Genomic DNA, 25972 nt, shown 5'->3' on the forward strand with positions numbered 1-25972 from the left:
GATGATGGGTTGTGTTGTCAAATTTTGAGGTTGGGGGGCCTGTACTTTTGTTGTTTTGTGAATCGCCGTGATGCCATCACTCTTTTATATATATAGATAACCTGCATTTTGAATGGGGCCAGTGGAGCTCTTTTAACAGGAAGGTGGTATGCTCCCTGTAGTTAGCTCCTGTTAATAACCTGCCTGCTGCTCTTTGTATTAGTTGTAATTTCTGAGCCATCTTTGGAGTCAGCCCCAAAGAGTGCATTGCAGTAATCCATCCAAAATGTAACCAAGGTGTGAACCACTGTGGCCAGATGTGGCTTTTCCAGGTATGGGCGCAGGTGGCATACAAGCTTTTGATTGTGCAAAGGCCCTCTCAACCACTCCCTACATGTGAGCTTCAAGGGTCAGTGCTGAATCCAGGAGGACCCCCAAAGCTGCGGTACACTAGCAGAATCCCTGTTCTGTCCCAGCCAGCCACCTTTCGGTATACACATTCAAAACTCTCAGAGAGTAGGAAAGGGCACTTTGTTGGGATGGAGTCAGAGTAAAGTACTGCAGCTCATACCTCTTCAGCCACCAGTTCTTTGCTACACAAAAAAACCATGAGAGGGCAAAGATAACAGATTAGCACACACATAACACCATCAGTTCTTTGCTACACAGAAAAACATGGGAGGGCAAAGATGACAGATTAGCACACACATAAAACCAGTTTGTGCATCTAACCGATACAGGCATGACTAAAATATTATTTCAGTCATGCATCCCTTTTGACACATGAAAACTTGGAGGAATGAACTATATAACATTCTCTTCAAATACGTTTGTTCCTTATGTTGACAAATATGAAAGCATGCTTGATATCTGTTATATTTCATTAGTACATTAGTAAGAGTTGATGCAGAATATTGTTCTGAAAAAAAGGAATCGCAATTGCAATTTTCCATTTGTTGTAGATTGTAAAAATATTCACATCTGTTTTCAGTGCCAAAGTGTGAAGATCCCATTATTGAGCATGGAACAAAATTAAGTGGATTCAAGCATTCATATGCAAATGGTGACAATGTGACATTTGAATGTAACATTGGATATTTCATGATTGGAAGTTATTTCATTCAGTGTGAAAATAAGCGCTGGTATCCCACAGTGCCATCTTGTCAAAAAAGTAAGATTTTTTAAAAGCATTTAATTACCAGTTAAGTTTCCTTATTACTTTCTAGAATTGTGCCATTGACAATATATTATTTTTAAAAAGCTGAGAAAGAATATATTCAGCATTGTAAGATAACATTGTTTGTAATGACTCTTATCTGTTTTCTGGTGTAATTTACTATGGAACTCCCTACTAAGAAAAGTCTGGATATTACATACCTTTTCTGTTTCTAATGGTCAGATAAATCCATACTGTTTTGTTCTACTTTGTTCAGTCATAATTGCTGGCAGTAATTTGTGCCCTTAAGGACATCTGACAAATCTGAGCCAGTTTGTTTCATTATGATACAAATGTCTCTATAAGCCTGCTCACATGTATGAATACACATTAGTAGATAACTTTGTCTTCTTCTTTTGTTTGAATTTTTGACTTGGCCATGTGTTTAAGCTTCTATATATTATAAAAAGAAAAATCTGCTATACATTCAGATTAAATATTCTGCAAAATAATATCTGCCCAAAAGTAGCTTGTTTTTATTTTTCAGCTGTTGCCGTTCTCATTACAGTTGTTAGAGATTTGTGTGGTGCCCCAGTACTCCCATATGGGATGGTAGAACCACTGAAGCTTCAATATCAGAGTGGATCCATCATTGCTGTACACTGCAAGCCAAACTATTCTTTCCCTGATGAAACCATTGAGATGTATCTGACATGTCACGGCTTTAATCTATGGGAACCTACTGTACAGCCTTGTTTCCGTATGTATGAGTCCAAATCTGTTTGTTCACATCTTGTTTCATTTAGAGCTATATGCAGGTTTTTTCTCACAGTGTAAAATGGCAGTTTCCAGCCTTTCTGAGCCAGTGAGAAATATTTGAAATAACGATAATGTATAATTAGTACGATCATAAAACGGCTGCGGTTGAGAATGTCATAATGATTGATGTTTCACACTGATTTAACAGAATGGCAAACGGTTGAAGCTATCAGACAAGCAGCTGTTTCAAGCATTTGAACAGAAAGAAGAAAGGGCACCTAAGTCACAAAACACAAAGCTGTTCCTTTTAATCCAGTATTCCTTCTTGTTTTAGAATCTGTACTTTTCCCATATATCAACCACACTGTTCCTACACATTTTCTTTACCTTACTTCCGCAGAACTCTCAAATAGTTTTCTTTTGAGTGTGCATCTGTCTTCATCTCCTTGGTATATATGATGTTTCAGTTTTTGTAGGAAACCTCTCCTTCCTCTTTATGGGTTGCTTTAGCAGTATTCTTAAACTTGGTTAAAGCTATCTGACCTGAAGTATGCAGATAGAACAACAGGCCAAGCTGCACCTTCCAGGAATGAAAAGTGCCTCCAAATATGTGTACTTCAAACTCATCCATTCAGGGCATCTGAAGGAGACATGCTCAATAATAAGGAAAGCTGCTCAGGGTTGCAGAAGACTCGCCAAGCTCATAGTGTTTGATATCTACTCACAACAAAGAAACCCAGGATGTAATGTTCTTGGACCTCAAATGGCAAGAACAATGGGAGGGGTGGGGAATACCAAAAAATGAGAAGTGGGTTCTGCATGTTCCTTCAACAGGGTAGATAAAATGTATTGATTTTATTTAAGAACATTTATAGTAAATCCTTTGAGTATTGACCTAATTACAAGGGTTTATTAAACCAAACTGGGATTAATTAATGTTTTGGGGTGTTTTTTTTTCAGTCAGAACTTCACCTGACACTTCTAAGTTCTTTATTCATAATGGAAAAATAGTCAGTGGAAAGAAAACAATCTATGAGCCTGGAGATAACATTACAGTTGAATGTCTTCCTGGCTATGCATTAAACGGGCCACGTGAAATTCGCTATGTTGGTGGGGGAAAGTGGTTACCTGTACATCCAAGGTGTTACCTGCGTATGTATAAAGTGCCTTAGTATATCGGAATATGTACATGCAAGATAGATTTACCTTTTGATGTCCCTATATTTTCTCAAACAAGGGTCTATCTTCACTAATACTATAGTGTCACTTTGAAAGGAGTTAGAACTGCGGTAGCCACAAATGCAGGCCACCAGTGCCTACTGCAGTTTGCATCTAAGGGTATACAGTCCACTTTTAAAAGTCACAGAAAAGTCCAAGAGTAGACACAGGATATGCTGCAGCAGATGCCAGTGTATCTCAGATCCCGGGTGAAATCAGCTCCACAAAATGCAGGGCACATTGTAGACACCCTTCCCTGCTGGAGCACAGTAAGGCTCGAGGGCTGCTGAAAAAGATCCCAGGGACTCAGCTGGGTAGTAGAGTGCAAATTGGCCTCCTGGGAGGAGTAATTGATTACCTTCATTGAAAGAGTTCAAAGGGTAGAAGCTATAAAGATGGAGGATTTGAAATGCTGTGTCCTTATTAGAATTGCACAATAAACCATGATTATTTGATCTTTTGGCTTATCGGTTATGAGGAGCGTTGCTTCCCTATAATTCCCATTTGCAGATTTTTCCCTTTTGGGGCTGCTTATTTAGCTGAAATAAGGCGGGGAGTAGAATGTGCATCTGAGCATTTAAACTGGTGAAGGTGATTTCAAGAAGTGAATCTTTAACAGCTTTTACCTTAGCCAACCCATAGCACTATAGCCTACGTAGGCAGGGGCGGTTCAACCAGTAGGCAAACCACACGGTTGCTGAAGGCTCCATCCTCTAGGGGGTGCAGTTGAGGCGCATCCAGATGCCCTAAATGAGCAGCTTCTTTTTTGTTTTGTTTGTTTTGTTTTTTTTCCCCTCCCTGCTTGGGGGGGGGGGCACGCCCTCTGGGCACGCCTCACCTTCCCCCTCTTGCGTGCGCACATGCGTGCATGCATGCGTGCACCCCCCGCCTAGCCTGCCTCCGCGGCCGTGGCCTGGTCTGCCTCATAGAGGGTCCAAGTTTGCCCGTGCCTGCTCTAACCTGGAAGTAGGTGTGGGAATTGAAGTCCAAGAACCCTGGAGGGCCCAAATTTGCCCATACCTGCACTATGCGCTGGTGTAAATAATCCATGGTGATGGCAATTGTGCGCGAGCTGGCAGCACCAGCCTCCTTTTTTCGCCACGTGCTTCCCTCTTCTCACCAGAGGGAAGCCAAGGAGTAGCCGCCTTTGCCTTGGGAAACCTGGCCTGCCGCTCTCCAGTAATGGGAAAGGTGTGGGCGTGCGTGCGTCAATTGCACCAACTTTTTGTTTGCGCCTCTCGCCTCCCTCATCTCTTTGCACAAGAAGGCGAGAGGCGCGCAGGCCAGCAGCACTAGCTTCCTGTTCTTGCTGTGCGTGCGCCTCTTGCCTTCTTGTGCAGAGAAGAGGGAGGCACGAACGCGGCGAGAGTAGAGAGCTAGTGTAGTTGGAGTGCACGCCCCCACACCCTTTCCATTACTGGAGTGCAGAGGGAAGCGAGCGGTTTATTTATTTATTTCGTGTCAAAAGCATTGGTACAGCAAATACATTTCAAATAATGGAAATAAAATACAAAAGAAAAGAAAATCACAAGCAACTAAATAGTTTTGGACCAAAAGCGGGCAACAGCAACCGCATTGTCTGTAGCTTTAAACAACTCCTCCTCCGTACATGAGGCAGGGCATTGTGGGCAAGCATACATATGCTGAGTTGTTTGTTCAGCTCCACAGTCACACAAGGTGGAGGATTCCTCCAGGTAGTGCCACCTTGCCAAGTTGTCTTTTGATCTGCCCACTCCACTTCTGAGTCTGTTCAGGGACTTCCAAGTTGCCCATTCCTGGAGTGCAGAGGGAAGCGAGCAGTTTATTTATTTCGTGTCAAAAGCATTGGTACAGCAAATACATTTCAAATAATGGAAATAAAATACAAAAGAAAAGAAAATCACAAGCAACTAAATAGTTTTGGACCAAAAGCGGGCAACAGTTGTCTTTTGATCTGCCCACTCCACTTCTGAGTCTGTTCAGGGACTTCCAAGTTGCCCATTCCTGGTTTGCCCCTGGAGGAAGACCCTCATGGGGGGCCATCCAGTTAGAATTGCCAGGTTTAGCTGCCCAGAGGGACACCCTTGCTGTTGCTGGAGGAACATCAAGAGGAGTGGTGGTTCTCATGAAGCCCTTCCTTGATTTGAGTCTGGTGGGAGGAGGGTGATAGCCATGCAGTGGGTGGCTTTCACAATGTTCGACCTTTTTTCTCTCACCGTTAGCAGCAACTTCCCGTTGCACGTCAGGAGGGGCAATGCCAGCTAACTTGTAGAGTTTATCAACAGGTGTAGGTTTAAGGCATCCCGTGATGATTCTGCATGTTTCGTTCAGTGCTATGTCCACCTGCTTTGCATGGGCAGACTTGTGCCAAACAGGACAGGCATACTCTGCAGTTGAGAAAGACAAGGCCAGGGCTGATGTTCTTATTACTTGTGGGTCTGCTCCCCATGCGCTGCCAGTCAGTTTCCGCAGGATGTTATTGCGTGCAGCTACTTTGTGCTTGGTGTTCGTGCAGTGTTTCCTATATGTTAGTGTTCGGTCTAAGGTGACACCAAGGTATTTAGGATGGAAACAGTGTTCGAGCTCTTGGCCTTCCCAAGTAACTTTCAGTTTCCTGTTGGCTTCCCGGTTACGTAGGTGGAAAGCACACACTTGTGTCTTGGCAGGGTTAGGCTTCAGGTGGTTCTCTTTGTAGTAGCTGGAGAGATCTTTCAAGGCATTGGTGAGTTGCTTTTCAACTGTTTCAAAATCTTTTGCTTGTGTTGTAAGGCCAAGGTCATCAGCATATATGAAGCTCTTTGTGAGTGGTGGTTGTGGCTGATCGTTTGTGAAGATATTAAATAAGGTTGGTGCAAGAACGCTGCCTTGGGGTAAACCATTCTTTTGCCTCCTCCATCTGCTTTTCCGGCCCTGAAACTCCACATAGAAGCTGCGGTTTTCTAAGAGGGTCTGGACAGTTTTTGTAAAGTCAAAGTCCCGGGTGATATGGTAGACTTTATGCAGCATTTTTCTATGTTGCACCGTGTCATAGGCTGCCGTAAGGTCCACAAAGACTGTTCCCGTAATGCAGCCTTTCTCATAGCCTTCCTCGATATGTTCAGTCAGATGAAGAATTTGACCTGTACAGTTTTTCCCTGGTCTGAAACCTGCTTGTTGTGCAATAAGCTTGGGTTCGATAACAGGTCCTAGTCGATTTAGTAGCATCCTCTCATAGACTTTATATAGATGACATAAGAGGGAGATGGGTCGATAGTTCCTGGCACTGGAGGCATCTTTACCAGGTTTTAAGATGGCAATTATCTTAGTTTTCCTCCATGCTCTGGAAATCTGTTTGTGTGCCAGGCATTGATTGTAGAATTTCAAAAGCCAGTTTTCACCTTTGGCCCCCAAGTGTTTGATTTGCTCCATCATCAGGTCATCTAGGCCAGGTGCTTTACCAGTCTTACATCGCTTGATGGCTTCTCTGAGTTCTTTCAGGTTTAGAGGAGAAGACAACTGGTGGGTTTCAAGTTCTGGCACCCTGTTGATTTTCATCTTTATTCTGCTGCAGTTGGTTTTCCCATTCTGAATTAGCTGGTGAGCTATCTGATCTGGTGTCACGTTCGCGTGTCCAGGGTTGACCAGAGGGTCACTATCCAGGCGTCTCAGCAATTGCCAGGCTTTTCGGCTACTCTTGGACATGTCCAGGTTCTCAAGCAGCTCTATCCAACGGTCTTTCTTAGCATTAGCTAAGGCTGTAGATAGTTTTTGGCTTGCTGCTATAGTCCCATCACTGTATGGGTTCTCTTGAAATAATCTGAGATATTCTTGTAGCTGATTTAGTGATTCTTCGTTTAGGCCTGGTAGGTAGCTTGTGCGACAGCCTCTAGGGATTGAGAGCCTTGAGGATCTTTTCACAGCTTCTACGAACAGGTCATAATTTTCTATAGAAGGTTCTATATCAGAAATAGCAGCTTCCAAGGTCTGTGTAAACTTTGTCCAGTTAGCTTTATTGAAGTTATATCTTCTGCGGAATGGGACACTTTTCGGTCTTACAGCTGCATATGCTACGCAACATATTGGTCTGTGCTGAGTATTAGGTATCGGGTTTAATACCCTTTTAATGCATTGGTGGATTATGCTTTCATTTACAAAAATCAGATCAGGGTTATAACCACGCTTCCATCGGCCGCTATTAAATGATGGTGGTAATTTACTGTCATGAAGGAGGCTCATTCTACTATTGTCGGCCCACGTTAGAACTGCTTCGCCATTTCTATCATCTTCGTCATAGCCCCAGACACAGCTGTGGCTATTGAAATCTCCCACAACAAAATGGGCTTCATGATTGTGGCAACTGGTTGGGGGTGTAAAATAGAAATCAGCCCCAGGTGGTTTATAGAGTGATGATACGGTGCAACTATCAAGTTCCACAGATAAGGTTTCAATGTTGTTCACTTCTGTGAGGGAAGTTGCAGAGATTGCTACACCAGATCGTACAAAAATGGCACTGCCATATTGCCTGTGAGGTCGTTCCACTGCCAGCTGCATTCCAAGAATTTTTGGTCTTCTCATTGTAATGTCTCTGTGTGTTTCCTGTATACATAGGATGTCGCATGAGATGTCCTCAGACATTTTGGCTAATAGTTCTTCCTTAGCAAGTGACAAACCTTCTATATTAATAGACATAATAGTTAGCAATGGTCTTGATAAAGACCTTTGGTATTCATCCATTCATCCAATGCTTTTGGGGTGGAAAGATCGGCCGCTTACAAGAAACGTTGCCCAGGGGACGCCCGACTAAATTCACTCAATCTTCGGGGAGGCTCTTTCCGTGTTTCACCCGAGCGAGCGGTGAAAAGAGGAGGATGGTTGCCATCGCCATGGATTATTTACACCAGCACCATAATGCAGGCATGGGCAAATTTGGGATATCCAGGGTTCTTGGACTTCAACTCCCACCACTACCTCCAGGTTAGAGCAGGCATGGGCAAACTTGGGCCCCCTAGGGCCCAAGAATATCAAGGCAGATAACCCACAATATCTGCTTTGAACTGGGTTATCTGAGTCCACACTGCCCTATATCCCAGTTCAATGTTTGGTGCTATATTCACAAATATAGTAATTCCTACATAACATTACCATGTATTGAACTGCTTTTTCTGTTGATTTGTTGTAAAACATGATGTTTTGGTGCTTAATTTGTAAAATCATAATGTAACTTGATGTTTAATAGGCTTTTCCTTAATCCCTCCTTATTATCCAACATTTTCACTTGTCCAACACTTTTATTTTTCAGTGATTTTTTTTTGGGGGGGGGGGTGCCAAAATTCTGTTTGCTTACACTTGAAAATTACCTAGGGCCGGCCCTGTACGTAGGGTTTAAGTTGCTCAGCCAAAGGGCAAGCCTTTGCTGCACAAACTTGTTGTTGCACTTTCTGCAGTTGGAGGAGTACAATAGTGAACTTAACTACTATGCTTTTGAAAACCCAGTCACTCACTGTGGATGCATGAACTGTGTTTGAGGTATAAGAAAAGTGCCTTTTTAAAAAGTAGACTTGCTAGAGCTTTGATTTTTCAAGGGATCTATTCATAATATAGTGGGAATGAGAAATGAGACAACATCAAGTTCCTTTAATTCCAATTTGAATAATTCCTCAGATTATTACAAAATAAAGTTTCATATGACTAATCCAAAACTAAGATGCAGTTTTTTAAAAAGTGAAAAATGTCTGCTAGCAATACAGCTACATCCACAATGAGCTACATCAGTGAATAGTATTTTTTCTGCTGTGACTGCTAGATTGATTACTTTTTAAAATTAGTATAAAGCATTTGTTGTATTACATATTAATGGACATTTCAAAATGTTTTTCTCTCTTTTAGATGCTTTTTTTACACTAATAATAACTGGTATGTATTAATATGAGAAACATGAAGATGTAATCATAAATTTCACGTATAAGTTTAATGTTTATCTTTTTATATATACAGTAGAGTCTCACTTATCCAACATAAACGGGCCGGCAGAACGTTGGATAAGTGAATATGTTGGATAATAAGGAGGGATTAAGGAAAAAACTATTAAACATCAAATTAGGTTATGATTTTACAAATTAAGCACCAAAACATAATGTTATACAACAAATTTGACAGAAAAAGTAGTTCAATATGCAGTAATGCTATGTAGTAATTACCGTATTTACAAATTTAGCACCAAAATATCATGATGTTTTGAAATCATTGACTACAAAAATGTGCTGGATAATCCAGAATGTTGGATAAGTGAGTGTTGGATAAGTGAGACTCTACTGTATATACTAATTCTGGACGCAGGGTCAGAGAAGACTGGACATTGCCCAAAGTTAGGCTTCATTTACTTCAATAATCTTTTTGGCATAGTCTTGATTCTGATAAGACAATAACTGTGTATATTCCCTCTTTCTTGTCAGAGTCTAACTTGCTACTCAAATCTTTCCCTGCCATTTCTCTGTTTTTCTTTTTTGGTCCAAAATCCGAAATCAATTTTTTTTTAATTATGTTAAATCTTACTTAGTGTTAAGACTTCCCAGCAATAGTGCTGATGAGATGGGAATAAGACAATGAAGAAAAAATAAAATGCAGTGGTAATTTCTGGAGTGGTAACATCCAATATTTTCACAAGAGAAAAGTTGAACGATTTCATATAGGTTCTTAATTTTTTTAAAAAAAATGTGATGAAATCCCCATGTGTAGATATAGCTATCTCAAAAATAGATTAGTTAATGCATTGATTTGTCAGTGGCAGACTATGTTATTGTGATATTCAAGTCTGAAGCAGATTGTCTTTTATCCCTTTAATAGTATCTTGAATACTATTCCTAAAACTTCTTACCTTTAACCTTCACCATGACATTTCTTAGTCTTATTAATCTTTTTATCTAACATACTGTTTTATTTTTTCTTCTTTAAGTTGTAGTGCTTATTCCACTTTTGCTGATATTGGAAAAACTTTACAGAAAATGGTAAGACCTTTTTTATTAACAGATTTTCTGCATATATTTTGCATTTTTAATTACCATTTGATATGCTTATCAATTCAAAGGTTGCTGCTGTGTTTAAAAGATATACTCCTGAGTATTGACCAAATAGGCTAGGATGACCTATGCCACACATGCCAAATGCAAGGCCTAAGGCTGAATCCACCATGTGAGGCTTTCAATGACAGGGCAATAGAGTTACATCTATACTGTCTTAAAGTTGCAAATGACCCTTTGGAGGCGACCATAAGGCTGATGTGGCTCTTGGTAAAAATGTGTTTGACACCCCTGACTTATGCCCTTCTCAGACAATAAGGTGCTGCAAAAAGAACATTAATAATGCTGCCTGTCAAGCAAGTAGATTTCCACCTTAAAAAAATTCTTCAGTTGTATAATCCCTATTTGGGCAGGAGCAGGACTAAATCTAAGGACCAAAGTGCATATACTGCTACGTGTGTCCTGAATTTGGGCAGGTAGTCCCTGTAATCTCTTAGGATGGAAGAGGTTATAACTGGAAGGATTAATAGCTGATCCCATCCCCAACACATGTGTAGAAGCACCTTGTCCCTGTGCAAGGCCCAGTTTGGATCACCTACACAAGCTGCAGTCATTAATCATTAAATATTAGGAAAGCCCCCTTTCATTTCTGGATTTTTAAAGAGTTCTGGTTTTGATGTTTTACTCTGAAAAGGAATTAGAAAAGTATTAAATAGTTTTTCTTCAGTTAAGGAGTTGGTAGCTGTGGTTTACATTGTATGCTTGCAGACAGAAAAAAGTGTGTCATCAAAAAGGCTTCTGCCTTGAACTGCGGTTAATCTATATTCTTTCCTTTCAAAGTTATTTAATGCCCCCAATATGAATGTTGTGAAGTTATAATTCTTAGGTACTTTCATCAAAATAAATATGTAATTAATGTGTGACATTGAATGAACATATTTTAAATGGAGAACTCTGTGTAAGGAAAATTATTTGAATTAGATAGACTGTAATAATCTTAAATAATTTTAAATACAGTAGGACTGCTGTATTCATTTCCAGTTGGACTGCAGTTATCTGAAACCATGGAGAAAACTCTAGACCATTATATTACTTGCCTTCCAGTCCCAGCATACAGCAGAGTTGCATTGAAGGATCTTCTCTAGTGATTTGCTAGACCCTCCAACACATCTCTGTAGTAACTTCTGAGGCAAGCATACCATAGAATCACCTGGAGGAGCTTTTGAAATTCTAGAGACCCATTTTCCCCTGAGTGTGGGTAAGCGGAACCGCAGCTATGGGTTCTGCAGTTACCTTAGTCTGATTGCATTCATGCTACATGGAAATCATTTGTTCTACTAGTTTAATCTTTAAAGTCTAATTTTATCTTACAACCTCTGAGGATGCCTGCCATAGATGTGGGCAAAACATCAGGAGAGAATACTTCTGGAACATGGCCATACAGCCCGGAAAACATACAACAATCCTAAATAATTTTCCTCATATTTTTCAATGTTCTCTATTTTCACATTCAGGAAGTAAGATTAGTAGTATCAAGAAGTGTATACAGTACCATCTTCTTCAAAACTACACTTTCATGTAGGTAAGTGCTTTTTAAATAAAACGTTTGCCTTTTAAAGATTGTATATACCTATACATAAATTATAATTGTACATATGTGATAGTGTAAGTGACAAACTGAAGTAAAATGTCTAGTGCTTCAACATCCCCATCCTGGTATCTCTTTCATACAGAGGTAAGTGTTGGGGATCGTGGATGATAGATAGATGCTCTTACGTGTGCCTGTGAACTGAGAGACACCCTGCAGAATGATGCACCACTCAGGTTTGCAGAACAAATAACACAGGAACCTTTACTAAATCCAAGAGATCAACAGAATAGTCCTTCTGATTGCTTACGGAACTCAGCAGCTATAGGCAATCCTTTCTTAGTCCATGAATCTGCTTCAGTGAAGATCAGCAGCAAAGAAGGCCTCAGAAATAGTCAGGCCTCTCTCTGAGTACAGAGCCATCTTCTTTCCACCCGTTACTCAGTAGACTCTCACACAGAGAGAAACCTTTGCAACAGTTACAAACCTATCCCCCAGGTCCTTGCAAACTTAGCCAATCGGCTTCATGCATTTGATTTTCCAGTTAACACACATACATTATCTTTGCAAATCCTGAAAGTAAGGACCATTGGTGTTATGGCAGACATCCATCATCATTATTCTCATATAAGGGCCTACAGAAGGAGATGAAGACACTCACAGCCATTTCCTTATCACTACTTCATTGGTTCACACTAACATTACATAGGAAATCCTGGAACCAGTTTGAAATCTGGGTGATGATTGTATAAAACGGAGAGCACGGATGTTTTCTTGAACGTTCATTGTCTAGCCACCGCAGTTTGAAAGCTAGCTTTGAACTGCATTAAATGAATGGTTTATATCAGGCCACAGTTGTCAGAAATGAAGGATTCAGTATCTTTCTCCAATTCAACATTATGTGTGCATACATACAGACATATATACATACGTGCACACACACACAGAGAGAGAGTAATGCAAGCAGAGAAAATAAGGTTCCAGGGGAAAACTGTCCAGATCAGAAGACAATTCTTCCCTCGCTTCCTTTCTGTCCAATCAGAACTCTGCCTTTCCATAACCTAAAGCACTGTGACCCCATTTGGGGTTGTGACACATAGTTTAAGAAGCTTGGCTGTGCACTGACAGATACAAAGCTTCTAATATGAATTTAAAATGCAGTAGTCTTCTAAAATGACAATACTCTTATTGTCAATATTTTTTTCCTTCTACAGGTAGAAATTATATCCTTTGCCGGCAAGCGTCTGCTTTGCTTCGCATTCAAAGCTAATTTATATTAAAGATAAACAGCTTGCTGTACTCTACACTTTCTGAAAAGGGCCTCTTTCATCTGTAAGCCAAATCAACAGCATTACTGTGTTTCTCCAAAAATAGGACATCCCCATGAAATAAGACCTAGTAGAGATTTTGGTGACTGGCCAAATATAAGACACCTGCCCCCCCCCTCCCCCGCGCGAAAGTAAGACCTAGCAGTAGGAAGTTGCCGCCGAGGAAGGAACCCTCCCCTCTTCCCTTTCCCTTCATTTACACCATCTAGCTTGGGCCGGCCACCGTGGGGCTTAAAGGTGGAGAAAGACCTGACCATCTGGCCCCTTCCCTCCCTCCCTGGCTCCCCGGGAGGCCCAGCCCCGCACACCCAACTCGCCCTTGCTGGATTTCTCCCAAGTCTTCATCCACTCAGCAGGGAGTGCATCCCCATTGCCGCTGCCATCTTCCGTATCTGGTGTTGGAAGCGTCCAGATGTATGAGCAGCAGGCAAGCAAGCAAGAAGGGGCCCTCCGTGCCTTCCTCGATGGAGGTGCCGTCAGCGAGGAAGGCACAGCGGGCTCCTTCTTGCTTGCCTGCCTGCCGCTCGTACATCCGGGCGCTTCCAACACCAGATGGGGAAGATGGCAGCGGCAACAGCTCCCTGCTGAGTGGATGAAGACTTGGGAGAAATCCAACAAGGGCGAGCTGAGTGTGTGGGGCTGGGCCTCCCAGGGAGCCGGGGTGGGAGGGAGGGGGCCGGATGTTCAGGTCTTTCGCCCCCTTTGAGCCCCTCGTGGGCTGGGCTTCTCTTGTGCCAGGCCTTAGCCCCATCTCCCCCGACAGTCTGGATCCAGCTTGTCTGCTTCAAACTGGATTATGTAGCAGTGTAGACTCATACCATCCAGGCAAAACAGAGCATCTCGAGTCAGAAACCTGGACTCTGTAACAGTTTAGACCAGGCCTGGGCCAACTTTAGCCCTCCAGGTGTTTTTGGACTCCAACTCTCACAACTCCTAACAGCTGATAGCCTGTTAGGAATTGTGGGAGTTGAAGTCCAAAACACTTGGAGGGCCTAAGTTCGCCCAGGCCTGGTTTAGTCTCATATCATCCACTTTAAAGCAGATATCATATCATCTGCTTCAAAACAGATAACCTGGATTCAGAAACAGATTCTATGACAGTTTAGACTCATATCATCCGCTTCAAAGCAAATACCCTACTCCGCTTCAAAGCAGATAATCTGGATTCAGAAACCTGGATTTTGTGACAGTTTAGACTCATATCACCCACTTCAAAACAGATATTCTGGATTCAGAAACCTATGACAGTTTAGACTCATGTCACCCACTTCAAAGCAGATGTATGGTTATACTGTTTTGTGATGACAACTCTACAGTATATAATAAATGTTCTCTTATTTGTTCAACAATAAATGTGAATTCCTCATGAAAAAATAAGACATCCCCTGAAAATAAGACTTAGTACATCTTTGGGAGCAAAAATTAATATAAGACACTGTCTTATTTTTGGGGAAACAGGAGGCAACAAGCAGCATTGCAAAAATAACAAGAAAGAACAAAGTTAATGGCTTCTTCTTTCTATCATTTTTAAGTCATTTTGATATGAACTGTTTATGTTTTGATTACCAAATGAGCATTAGTCTTTAACAAAACACTAACAAAAAGTAATGCAATAGTAACAGATAGCATACAAAGTGACAGTGAGTCTTCATAATCACAACACTGTGTTAAAAAGAGTAATGGAATAAATTAGTTTTTAAAATGTCAGAAAAATCTTATTGCAAGAGGATGGCTTTTCCTATAGACTGCGACTGATGTGTATCAGACTATCAAAAACGTGCATTTATGATCTACCCCAGATCTATTTAGTAGACTTTCTGTGATGAGAAATTGCAAATACAAAAGACCTGGCAACTGTGCTATAGCTGTCTTCTCATTTTTTGCAAATCTTATTTTAGAATGTTTTAAATATCACTCCAGGATTAGATATTATCTCCAGGTTATTTCATTGACTTATATTTCAAAGCTAGTGATAAGAGATTGAACAGTATTTAATCAGAGATATATTTGGAAGTACACAGTCATCCAATAGTGAGAAATATAATGTAAAATATGTTCAGGAAAACATTTATAGCTTTTGTACAAAAAATAAAAGTTTTATATGGTTTATTACATAACAATATTTAGGTGATGTTTATTTTCCATATCAGCTTATTTTTAAAATTCAAAATACTCCATGCTCCTAGGAGAATAGAAAGGAAATTCCACTATATCCCCTCCCCTCAAATGTTTTAGGCAAGCTTATTTTTAAGATAAGAAATAAACCAATTATGATAAGGTTTGATATATTAAAAGCAACCAGTTAACAAATGATATCTGCTAAATGCCACCCGTTTACACAACCATTAGGAACACAGGTGCTCTACTTTACAGAAAGTTGCTCTGTGGCCCTTTTCTTTCTAATCATATCCAACTTATCCAAAGGAATCGAGACACAACTGCACTGGCTTTTTGCATCATTGGCTTAGTTTTACTTATAGTTATAAAACTCAGCATATCCTTATCGTATGTTGTCACACATTTACTGCTCGAGTCAGATGTTGCTTATCGTGTATTTGTGCATTTGTTGATTGATTTAACATGAATACCAAATAAAGAATTGTTGTATTTCTTTGATTTTGAAATGCCTTTGATTATAAGATGCATATTAATTTCACTATCACCAACAAAAAAAGGATATTGTTTCATTATCCGGGCAGAGGCCACCAGCAGGCACTAGGCAGTGGTTCTTAACCTGGGGTCCTCAGATGTTTTTGGCCTTCAACTCCTAGAAATCCTAACCGCTGGTAAACTGGCTGGGATTTCTGGGAGTTGCAGGCCAAAAACATCTGGGGACCCCACGTTGAGAACCTAGAGAGAGAAGGATAGTCCGTTTTATGGGGGTGGAGGGTGGGTTGAAGGAGAAAAACGATTTCTCCCTGTTTTCTGGTTATTCCCCCCAACCATGTCCCCATTATGGAAACCCCTCGTTTATGATATGAGAAGTGGGGAGGGAGCAAAACTAGCAAAAACGGGGAAATGATTTTCCTCCTTCAACTCCTCCCTCCAATTTAGTGGGCTATCGTCTCTCTAGTGCCCCTAGTGCCCTCTGCCCAGATAATGGAACAGTACCAAATAAAGCTTTATTTATACATATAGAACACGTAGTTCCAAGATGTATACCATTTTTAGAAAAGTGTATATGGGGAAGACAGTGTGTCTTAGAATGAAAGATTTGTGGTATTTTAACAATATATGTCCAAATAATCAAAATCCAGCTGTGAGTAGGCACAAATAGCTGTTGTGAAAGTACTTCTTGCAGTGTCTGACAAACATAAATCAAACTTGATGAATGATGAATGTTAGGAATGTTCAAGCTGATATGAAAGATCTTCCAGTATCTGTCAAATAGTTAATAAAAGCAACCAGATCACTGCCAACATGTGTAGAAGCACTTTGTCCTTGTGCAAGGCCAAGTTTTGATCCCCACCTACAAAGGCATAGAGCCCTGGTTACTAATAATTAAATATTAATAGAAAAGCTCCCTTTCACTCATTTTTATTTTTAAGGATCTTCTGGTTTTGATGTTTTATTCAGAAAATAATTAGAAAAATTGTTAAATAGTGTTCCTTCAATTAACTCATAATAGCTATGGTTTTGGTTATTGAATGTTAGAAATAATCAAAAAAGACTTCTGGGTTAAACTTCAGTTAAAATGTATTATTTCCTTTCAAAGTTACTTAATGCCACCATGTTGTGAAGTTATAGCATTTCTCTACTTAGGTATTCTCATCATTATAAATGTGTATTTAATGTGTGACCGTATAATGTACATGCAAGGAAAAATATAACATAGTTTCCCTGTCTTTGCACAAATCATAATCTTTTCTATGAAAAATCAGTCTTGTTCACATGCTGTACAATGCCTTCTATATCAAAAAATATTTTGAATCAATCTAATAATCTTCAATACACGAAGGGCCTTTCACACAGCAATATAACCCAGAATATCAAGACAGATAATGCACAATATCTGCTTTGAACTGGATTATCTAAGTTCACACTGCCATATGATCCAGTTCAGTGTGGATTTTATATAGCTGTGCAAAAGGGGCCTAAGGTTGATGTATTTACAAGGGATGCATTTCTTATTGGATTGTAGTCACTTGGAGACAACTGAATGTCATTCAATTCCCAGGCTTCCGGTTCCAGCTTCCAGTGGAGTTGCATTGGAGGACCTAGAGGCTGCTTGAGAGGTATCCTCTATATGAATTTGCTAGACCCTCCAACACATCTCTGTAGTAAATTCTGAGGGAAAAATACCATAGAATCACCTGGAGGACCTTGTGAATTCCTAGAGAGACAATTTCCCCTGAGCATGGGTAGGTGAAACTGTAAGGATAGGTTTTGCACTTACACTGGTCTTACTGTATTGAAAATTAAATGCTATGTGGAAATGATTTGCTCTGCTAATTTAATCCTTTAAAATTTGCTCATCTTTTGGCAAGCCTGTCCTCATATTCAGCGAGTCAAACAATTAATAGGATCAAGAAATATATACAATATTTTTGAAACGACACTCTGTCATGTAGATAAGTATTTCTTAATAAAGCATTGTTTGCCTTTCAGAGACTACATACATAAATTACTTCACAACCTCTGAGGATGCCTGCCATAGATGTGGGCGAAACGTCAGGAGAGAATACTTCTAGAACATGGCCATACAGCCCGGAAAACATACAACAACCCTGTGATCCCAGCCATGAAAGCCTTCGACAATACATAAATTAAAATTGTACATATGGTGTAGTGTACATTACACGGGATTAAAGTGTCTAGTGCTTCTTAGCAATCACTATCCTGATGCCTCTTTCACACACAGATAAATACCAGTGCTGTTATGGCAGACATCCATTGCCATTATTCTCATATGTTGTCCTACAGATGAATATACTCACAATTGTTACAGTTATCACCACACCACTGGTCCACAGTAACAGTCTCAAACATTACAGGCAGTCCCCACGTTACAAGCAAGATAGGTTCTGTAGGTTCTTAAGTTGAATTTGTATATAAGTCAGAACAAATACATTTTAAGTGTAATTCCAGCCAAATAAATATGTATGCATATGTTTCAGTTAGCATAGGGAAGAGTTTAAAAAGTGAAATTTATTTTGCTGTCTATGCCCGTTCAGAAGATTTCATCTCACTTTCTGTCCCTGTGATGATTGGATTTTGAAAAAGTTGGCTTGTGGAAACAATGATTGGTGCTAAAGCTTCAGTGGAGACACATTTTCCCAATAGGAATTTCCCTTCCTAGGGGTAGATTTCTTCTCTTCTTGATGTTTCACCCCGTTCTTAACTGAGTTGGATGTTAATCGGATGCTTGTAACTTATCAGAGTTTTTTATCACTACATAACTGGTCTGCACTAACCGTACAATCCTGGAACCAGTTTGAGGCTTGAATGTTGATTACACAAACTACAGAGCACTGGTATAAATTACGAGCTTTCATTCATGTGCTTTCATGGGTGTTCTTTGTCTAGCTGCCACAATTTGAAACTAGCTTTGAACAGCATTAAATGATCAGTTTAGATGGAGCCAGGAACCCCTGGTGGCACAGTGGGTTAAACCGCTGAGCTGCTGAACTGGCTGACCGAAAGGCCACTAGTTCGAATCCGGAGAGTGGGGTGAGCTCCTGTTATTAGACCCAGGTTCTTCCAACCTAGCAGTTCGAAAAAATGCAAATGTGAGTAGATCAATAGGTACCGCTCCAGCAGGAAGGTAACAGCGCTCCATGCAGTCATGCTGGCCACATGACCTTGGAGGTGTCTATGGATAATGCCGGCTCTTCAGCTTAGAAATGGAAATGAGCACCAGCCCCCATAGTCAGACACGACTAGACTTAATGTCAGGGGAAAACCTTTAGCTTTACCTTTACCTTAGATGGAGACACAGTTAACAATAGTGAAGGATTCCACAGGTCAAGTCAGTGTTAAGATGGCCTTGCCTCTCATTACTCTGGATCAGCCTGCTGGGTGATTTCCAAAAAGGAAAAAGCATTCAAAAATGGTAAATCAGCAGCAGTTCAGATCAGAAGCTTCTAGTGCTAGCAGTAGAATGATTGAGCTTAGCAATTCAGGAGCAGAGTCAAGTTTTTAAAATGTTATTAAATACTTTCATCAAAGAACTACATATCTAGATAAGAAAATTTACAGAATAAAAGAAAATGGAGGAGTTGGGTTTACCATGGAGAGCATGAGAAAATAGAGTGACAGGCAGAGATGCCAGTAGGGGGAGAGCTGCTCCCTACCAACTAACTCATCTGCGTATCTAGGTCCTTGTGCCAGGATGTGGTTGAGTTCCAGTGGAGCATTTGGCTGCATCACGGGGCTGATCTAGGGTAATGCAGGCATTTTGAAGACTGTATTAAGTGGTCAGTGTAGATGTGCCCATTGTCTTTTACTCTGCACTTTTCTGAATTAATCTAATATATCTACTCTGGTCATCTATAAGGTAAACTTGCTTATCATGACTTATGTCATGGATACAGAACACAACAATAAATGTTTTCCAATAAATGTGTTTATGGATTGTTTTCCAATAAATGTGATTATGGATTCATCTGCACCATCTGTCCATCCATTCCACCGTGGAAGGCATAGGTTACTATCCTAATGACCAGAGATATGAGCAGCTGTCTTTCTTGTGAAGGGAAATATTTGTATTGCCAGTGTACAGAGAATGATGGTGGTGAATGTTGCCAAAATTTCTAACTGTCTCAATAGTTTTGTTTTTATTAATTATATGGATTTTGAGATTATTGAAATTTCATATTACCTTTTATATCACAGAGATGTTTGCTACTTTAAGAAGACTCCTCATATAACTTGAGAATGCCAGACTATCAAAATGCTTATGATTTGCACAAACATCAGTTTGTAACACTTCAGGCTTGTACTTGGGTTGAGCTGCAAGATTCATTTTTCATGGAGTTTTTATTTCCATCCTGTAACTCTACTTTTCTTCCTATAGAAAGTGAAATGACTTACATGGAATTCCTTTTGAGGGATTCTAAGCCTATGTTAAAAGAACAACAGCACGGCAATACTAGCCATGCTGAGCATTTTCTTTCACCACTTAGAACAACGTTTCTCAACCTGGGAGTTGGGACCCATGGGGGTCGCGAGGGGGGTGTCAGAGGTCACCAAAGACCATCAGAAAACACATTTCTAATGGTATTAGGAACCCCTTTGGCAAAAAAGGCTGAAGATCTCTCTACCTGTCCTTTTACTTTTTGGAAACAGACAGCAAATCCTCCCACCAAAAGCCCCCCTCCTGCAGTGATTGGCCAACCTCTCAGCCAGCCTCTCAACCAAGGGGAGGGCTGTTTCTGAGACTCCCAGTGGGGAGGGGAGAGCAGATGTGCTCAGCGCATGGCAATGTAGTGCGCTGGCGAGGCAGAGGTTGGAGGCAGGCTCATGTCAGCGAGTCCCTTCAAGGCAGGCGGGAAGCGCCCGCACAACGTGGGACTGAGAGTGGCCCAGCAGCATCAGGAGGAGCAGCAGCAGCAGAACCAACTTAAGTAATTTGTAACACTATTTATTAGGAAAAAAATCAGAATTTCCTTTTGTTTTTTATTAATGCCCCCATTAGAAAATGCATAAGGATGTGGGTGAATCACAACTCCCAAAATCATGGTTCAGTCCTCCCCAAATCCCACCAGTATTCACAGTTGGCCATGTTGGGTTTGTGTGCCAAGTTTGGTCCAGATTCGTTGTCAGCTGGGTTCAGTGTTCTTTGAATGCAGGTGAACTACAACTCCCATATGCCAAGGTCAATTACTCCCAAACTCGATCTGTATTCACAGTTGGCCACATTGGGTCTGTGTGCCCAGTTTAGTTCAGATCCATCATCGGTGAGGATCATAGGGTTCTCTGGATGCAGGGAGAACTACAGTTACCATCATGTTAGATGACACCCCCCCCCCCAAAGCCCATCAGTATTCAAAGTTGGTCATATTGGGTATTTGTGCCAAGTTTGGTCCAGATCCATCAGTTAGGTCCACATTGCTCTGCCAATGTGGGTGAATTATAACTCCCAACCTCTGAGGTCAATCTCCTCAAAACCCCACCAGTATTCAAAATTTGGCATGTTGGATATGTGTGGCAAGTTTACTAGTTCCATCACCAGTTTGGTACAGAGTGCTCTCTGAGTGTTGGTGAACTACAACTCCCAGAATTCAAAAAACAGCTCCCCACCCAACCCCAACAGTATTTAATGTTGGCCATGTAGGTAGTGTGGCAAGTTTGGTGCAGATCCATTGCGGGCTGGGTTCAGAGTACTCATTGATTGTAGGTTAACTACAAATCCTAGCAACTACAACTCCCAAATAAGAAAACCAATCCCCACCCCAACTCCACCAGTATTCAAATTTGGGCCTATCAGGTATTTGTGCCAAATTTGGTCCAGTGAATGAAAATACATCCTGCATATCAGATATTTATATTACAGTTCATAAAAGTTGCAAAATTACTGTTATGAAGTAGCAATGAAAATAATTTTATGGTTGGGTGTCACCAAAACATGAGGAACTGCATTAAGAGGTCACAGCATTAGGAAGGTTAAGAACTACTGACTTAGAAGGTTCTAGCTGGCCCTGATTGTTTCCTGTCTGGAATTCCCATTTTCAGAGTGTTGTTCTTTATTTACTGTCCTGATTTTAGAGATTATATTCTGTTTTATTATACCACAGTAGTTATTATATATTATATTTATAATCTTATATTATCTGCTTTGAATTGGATTATATGAGGCCGCTTTACACAACTGTAAAAAAAAATCCACATTGAACTGGATGGTATGGCAGTGTGGACTCAAGATAATCCAGTTCAAAGCAGATACTCTAGTTGATGTGCCTTGGCATTCTGAGTTATATAGCTGTGTGGAAGGGCCTTGAGTCTACACTGCAATATATTCCAGTTCAAATCAGATAATCTATACAGTATTTTATAGGCAGTGTGGAAGAGGCCTAAGTGAACCCTCGGCCATTGTGGCTGAGGGGGTTGCTATGACACGAAGGGGGTGGGGGCTAAATGGGGCGGGGCCTACCCTTCTGACTGGCAGCCAGGGGGAGAACGGCTCTTCCTCGTCCTCTGTAATTTGGACTTTATTTTTCTAGGTTTTTTTGTTTGAAAAACATAGATTAGATGACTATATCTTTTGTGGGCAAATTTGGTGTGATTTGGTTCAGTGGTTTTGTTGTTTACTCCATGGGAAAAACACATTTATATATATATAGATGAATCAAACATGTGCAAGTGCAATGTAAATTGCTTTTATAGGAATAATGTGCACATGCCACTGGCGTTCCTGGATTTTTATATTTAGCAAGCTGTAAATTGTCAAGGGCCACATTTTATCATTTTGGAAAAACACAAACATTTATTCTTAAGTTCATTCTAAATATGGCAATATACAAGTTTTGTTAATTTCTTTTAATATAAAATATACTTTCTTCGGAGCCCCTGGTGGCGCAGCGGGTTAAACTGCTGAGCTGCTGAACTTGCCGACTGAAAGGTCGGCAGTTCAAATCCAGGGGTGGAATGAGCTCCTGCTGTTAGCCCCAGCTTCTGCCAACCTAGCAGTTCAAAAACATACAAATGTGAGTAGATCAATAGGTACCGCTCCAGCAGGAACGTAACGGTGCTCCATGCAGTCATGCTGGCCATGACCTTGGAGGTGTCTATGGATAATGCCAGCTCTTCAGCTTATAAATGGAGATGAGCACCAACCCCAGAGTCGGACATGCCTACACTTAATTCCAAGGGAAAACCTTTACATTTACCTATACTTTCTTCAGACTGATATGTCTTCAATTAGCAACAAGAAATCCAAATTCTTCCATAATAAACTTTGGAATCTGTATGTATTTCCTTTTCAAACAATTTAAAAATATTGATTTCAAACATAGAACTATGAAACGTTCTTCGCAAAATGTGGTAGAAGGGATGACTAAAGAGAGAAGAAGACTACACGGTAGTATCATGATACCTGGAACCTTTCATTTTTTAAAATTTCTGTTCCTTCAAAAGATATTCTCTGTACATTTCTAACCTCCCATGAGTAAAGATAGAAGCTCAACTCTTCAAATAAAAACACAAATGTTCAGTTTATGGAAATGAAGAGGGGTGGATAGGAAACCCTGAAAGATGAATTCACTATTCCCAAGAATCAGGATCCCTTGACTCCCTAAACAGCTCATTCATCATACTGAGTAACACGATGTTGCTTGAAAAGGGATAGGACCAGACTTTCTGTTACAACCAGTATTTATTTAACTGCTGTAACTACTTTGTTTTCCCAAAAATTTTGCTGAATTGCTAAATATAAGGCCTCCCCTGAAAGTAAGACCTAGCAAAGTTTTTTTTTTTTTTGGAAGCATGCCCATCAAACAACACCGCCTTGTGCGCCAGCTGCGCCCGTACCTTGGGAGGTCTGACTTGGCCAAGGTGGTCCACGCTCTGGTTACAGCTCGTTTGGACTACTGCAACGCGCTCTACGTGGGGCTGCCTTTGAAGACGGCTCGGAAGCTCCAACTAGTACAACGGGCGGCAGCCAGACTAATAACAGGAGTGGCTTACAGGGAGCATACTACTCCCATGTTGAGTCAGCTCCACTGGCTGCCGATATGCTACCGAGCCCAATTCAAAGTGCTGGTTTTGACCTACAAAGCCCTAAATGGTTCTGGCCCATCTTACCTGTCCGAACGTATCTCCCCCTATGAGCCTTCTAGAACTCTTAGATCATCGGGGGAGGCCCTGCTCTCTCCACCAGCCTCGCAGGTAAGGCTGGTGGGAACGAGGGACAGGGCCTTCTCGGTGGTGGCTCCTCGGCTGTGGAACACCCTCCCCAGCAACATACGGCAGATACCAACTCTCCTAGGCTTCAGGAAAGCCTTAAAGACATGGTTGTGCACACAAGCTTTTAATGAATGAGAACATGGCCTTTACATGATCTGTACAGAGACTTGAGGATTCTGGATGAATGGATTTTAATCTTGGACATTCTTAAAATTTTTATATAATGTGTTTTTATTTTGTAATGGTATCTGTTTTATATGAACTGTTGTTTTGTAGATTGTTTTATATGAATTGTTGTTTTTACATTGTTTTTAGGCAGTGAATTTTTGCCTATTTACTGTAAGCCGCTTTGAGTCTCCTAGGACAGAAAGGCGGGGTAAAAGTAATGTAAATAAATAAATAATACAGGATTGGTAAATGTATGTACCATAGATTGTTGTACACGGAAATAATGGTAGTAACAAGAAAATCTTGATAGGATTCAGTTTGTCTGGTTATGCTGGTTTGTGATGACAAACTACTGTACAGTATATAATAAATGTTCATTTTTTTGTTCCACAATAATGTGAATTCTTCTTCATGGAAAAATAAGACATCCCCTGAAAATAAGATCTAGCACATCTTTGAGAGCAAAAATTAATATAAGACACTGTCTTATTTTCAGGGAACCATGGTATTTAGTTTTTTTAAAAGCAAGAAAGACAATTGCAGGATTCATGTATCACTCTCATACTTCATCAATTGATGTTGGCAATAGTAATTGACTGGAACAGTAAATCATTATGGAGGATGAGCAACAGATAGAATTCAAGGAAATGGGAGGTAATAATCCTGTGAAGGAATCATATGCAAGGGCTCTTCCAGACAGGCCCTATATTCCAGGATCTGAACCCAGGTTTTATGTTTATCTCAGATTATCTGGCAGTGTGGACTCATGTAATCCAGTTAAAAGTAGAACACCTTGGATCAGATCCTGAAATACAGTGCCTGTCTGGAAGGGCTCTAAAGTCATGGTTTGGCTGTCAAGAACTGTGGACTTGAGTGCTCTCCCTGTTCTGCTCATATCTGTTAGCTCTTCCATTTTCTGATTCACGTATCCTTCTGGCCCAATTGATATTTCAGAGCAGCCCAGCAGTTGTCAACCAGGAAATTAAACATTGCCACTCAAGGTGGAAAATCATTCTTGGATGGTAGCCGCAGCAACCCACAAACCAACAGGCAATTCCTCATATGCCGGCTGGATAGACAGGAGTTCTAAATTCCTTTTCAGTTATATCTTGAATCCCTTCCCAGGCTCATCAGTTTGCTTCTGCACCATAAAAATGCTTTCTACTTTGATGTATTAACCTGTTACAGATTCATTGCCGTTGTTATTTTTATGCGCATCCGAGTGGGTGCTCATAATTTTCATGGCTTCCTCCTTTCCGCTTGTCAGATTACACAGAGAAGCCATTGAAATCCACAAACATGTGGACAATTTCAACAGAAAGGAGGAAACCATGAACATGAACATAATCTGGCTGCCAGTATTATTATTATTATTATTTAAAAAAACCTCTAAAATCAGGACAGAAAATAAGAATAAAACCCAGAAGACTGGGGAATTCCAGATAGGGCCAGCTAATGCCTCCCAACAAAGGATTCCCCCAGGCAGGAAGCAGCCAGGCTTTGAAGCTGCAAGGCTTTTCTATGCTAATCAAGGTGATTAATTGCACCATTCACACTTGCCTCAGGCAGAAAAGAATTATTTCTCCCATCCTGGACCTTCCACAGATACAGAAGAGTCTCACTTATTCAACATAAACGGGCCGGCAGAACGTTGGATAAGCAAATATGTTGGATAATAAGGAGAGATTAAGAAAACGTCTATTAAACATCAAAATAGGTTATGATTTTACAAATTAAGCACCAAAACATCATGTTATACAACAAATTTGACAGAAAAAGTAGTTCATTATACATTAATGCTATGTAGTAATTACTGTATTTACGAATTTAGCATCAAAGTATCACAATGCATTGAAAATATTGACTACAAAAATGCGTTGGATAATCCAGAACGTTGGATAAGTGAGACGCTACTGTATATAAACCCCACTTGCATCGTTTTCCAACAGACCTCACAACC

General features: G+C 40.6%; 1 protein-coding gene across 12 annotated transcripts in view; it reads left to right on the forward strand.

Moving 5' to 3' along the window:
- Positions 1–19612, forward strand: part of LOC103279811 (C4b-binding protein) — a 30621-nt gene extending 11009 nt beyond the window's left edge. For 4 of the 12 annotated variants that reach the window (XM_062978631.1, XM_062978629.1, XM_062978620.1 and 1 more), the window contains 8 exons: positions 971–1150; positions 1683–1895; positions 2855–3046; positions 8957–8983; positions 10023–10074; positions 11601–11668; positions 17180–17363; positions 17611–19612. In XM_062978631.1, coding sequence (XP_062834701.1) covers positions 971–1150; positions 1683–1895; positions 2855–3046; positions 8957–8983; positions 10023–10074; positions 11601–11607 — 671 coding nt within the window. In that variant the 3' untranslated portion in view covers positions 11608–11668; positions 17180–17363; positions 17611–19612. Of the gene's footprint in view, positions 1–970; positions 1151–1682; positions 1896–2854; positions 3047–8956; positions 8984–10022; positions 10075–11600; positions 11669–12888; positions 12979–17179; positions 17364–17610 lie in introns of those variants that run through there. The other 8 variants (XM_062978622.1, XM_062978621.1, XM_062978624.1 and 5 more) reach the window with 8 other exon arrangements.
- Positions 19613–25972: the final 6360 nt, after the last annotated feature.

This window comes from Anolis carolinensis, chromosome 4, assembly GCF_035594765.1.
Source record: "Anolis carolinensis isolate JA03-04 chromosome 4, rAnoCar3.1.pri, whole genome shotgun sequence".
NCBI lineage: Eukaryota > Metazoa > Chordata > Lepidosauria > Squamata > Dactyloidae > Anolis > Anolis carolinensis.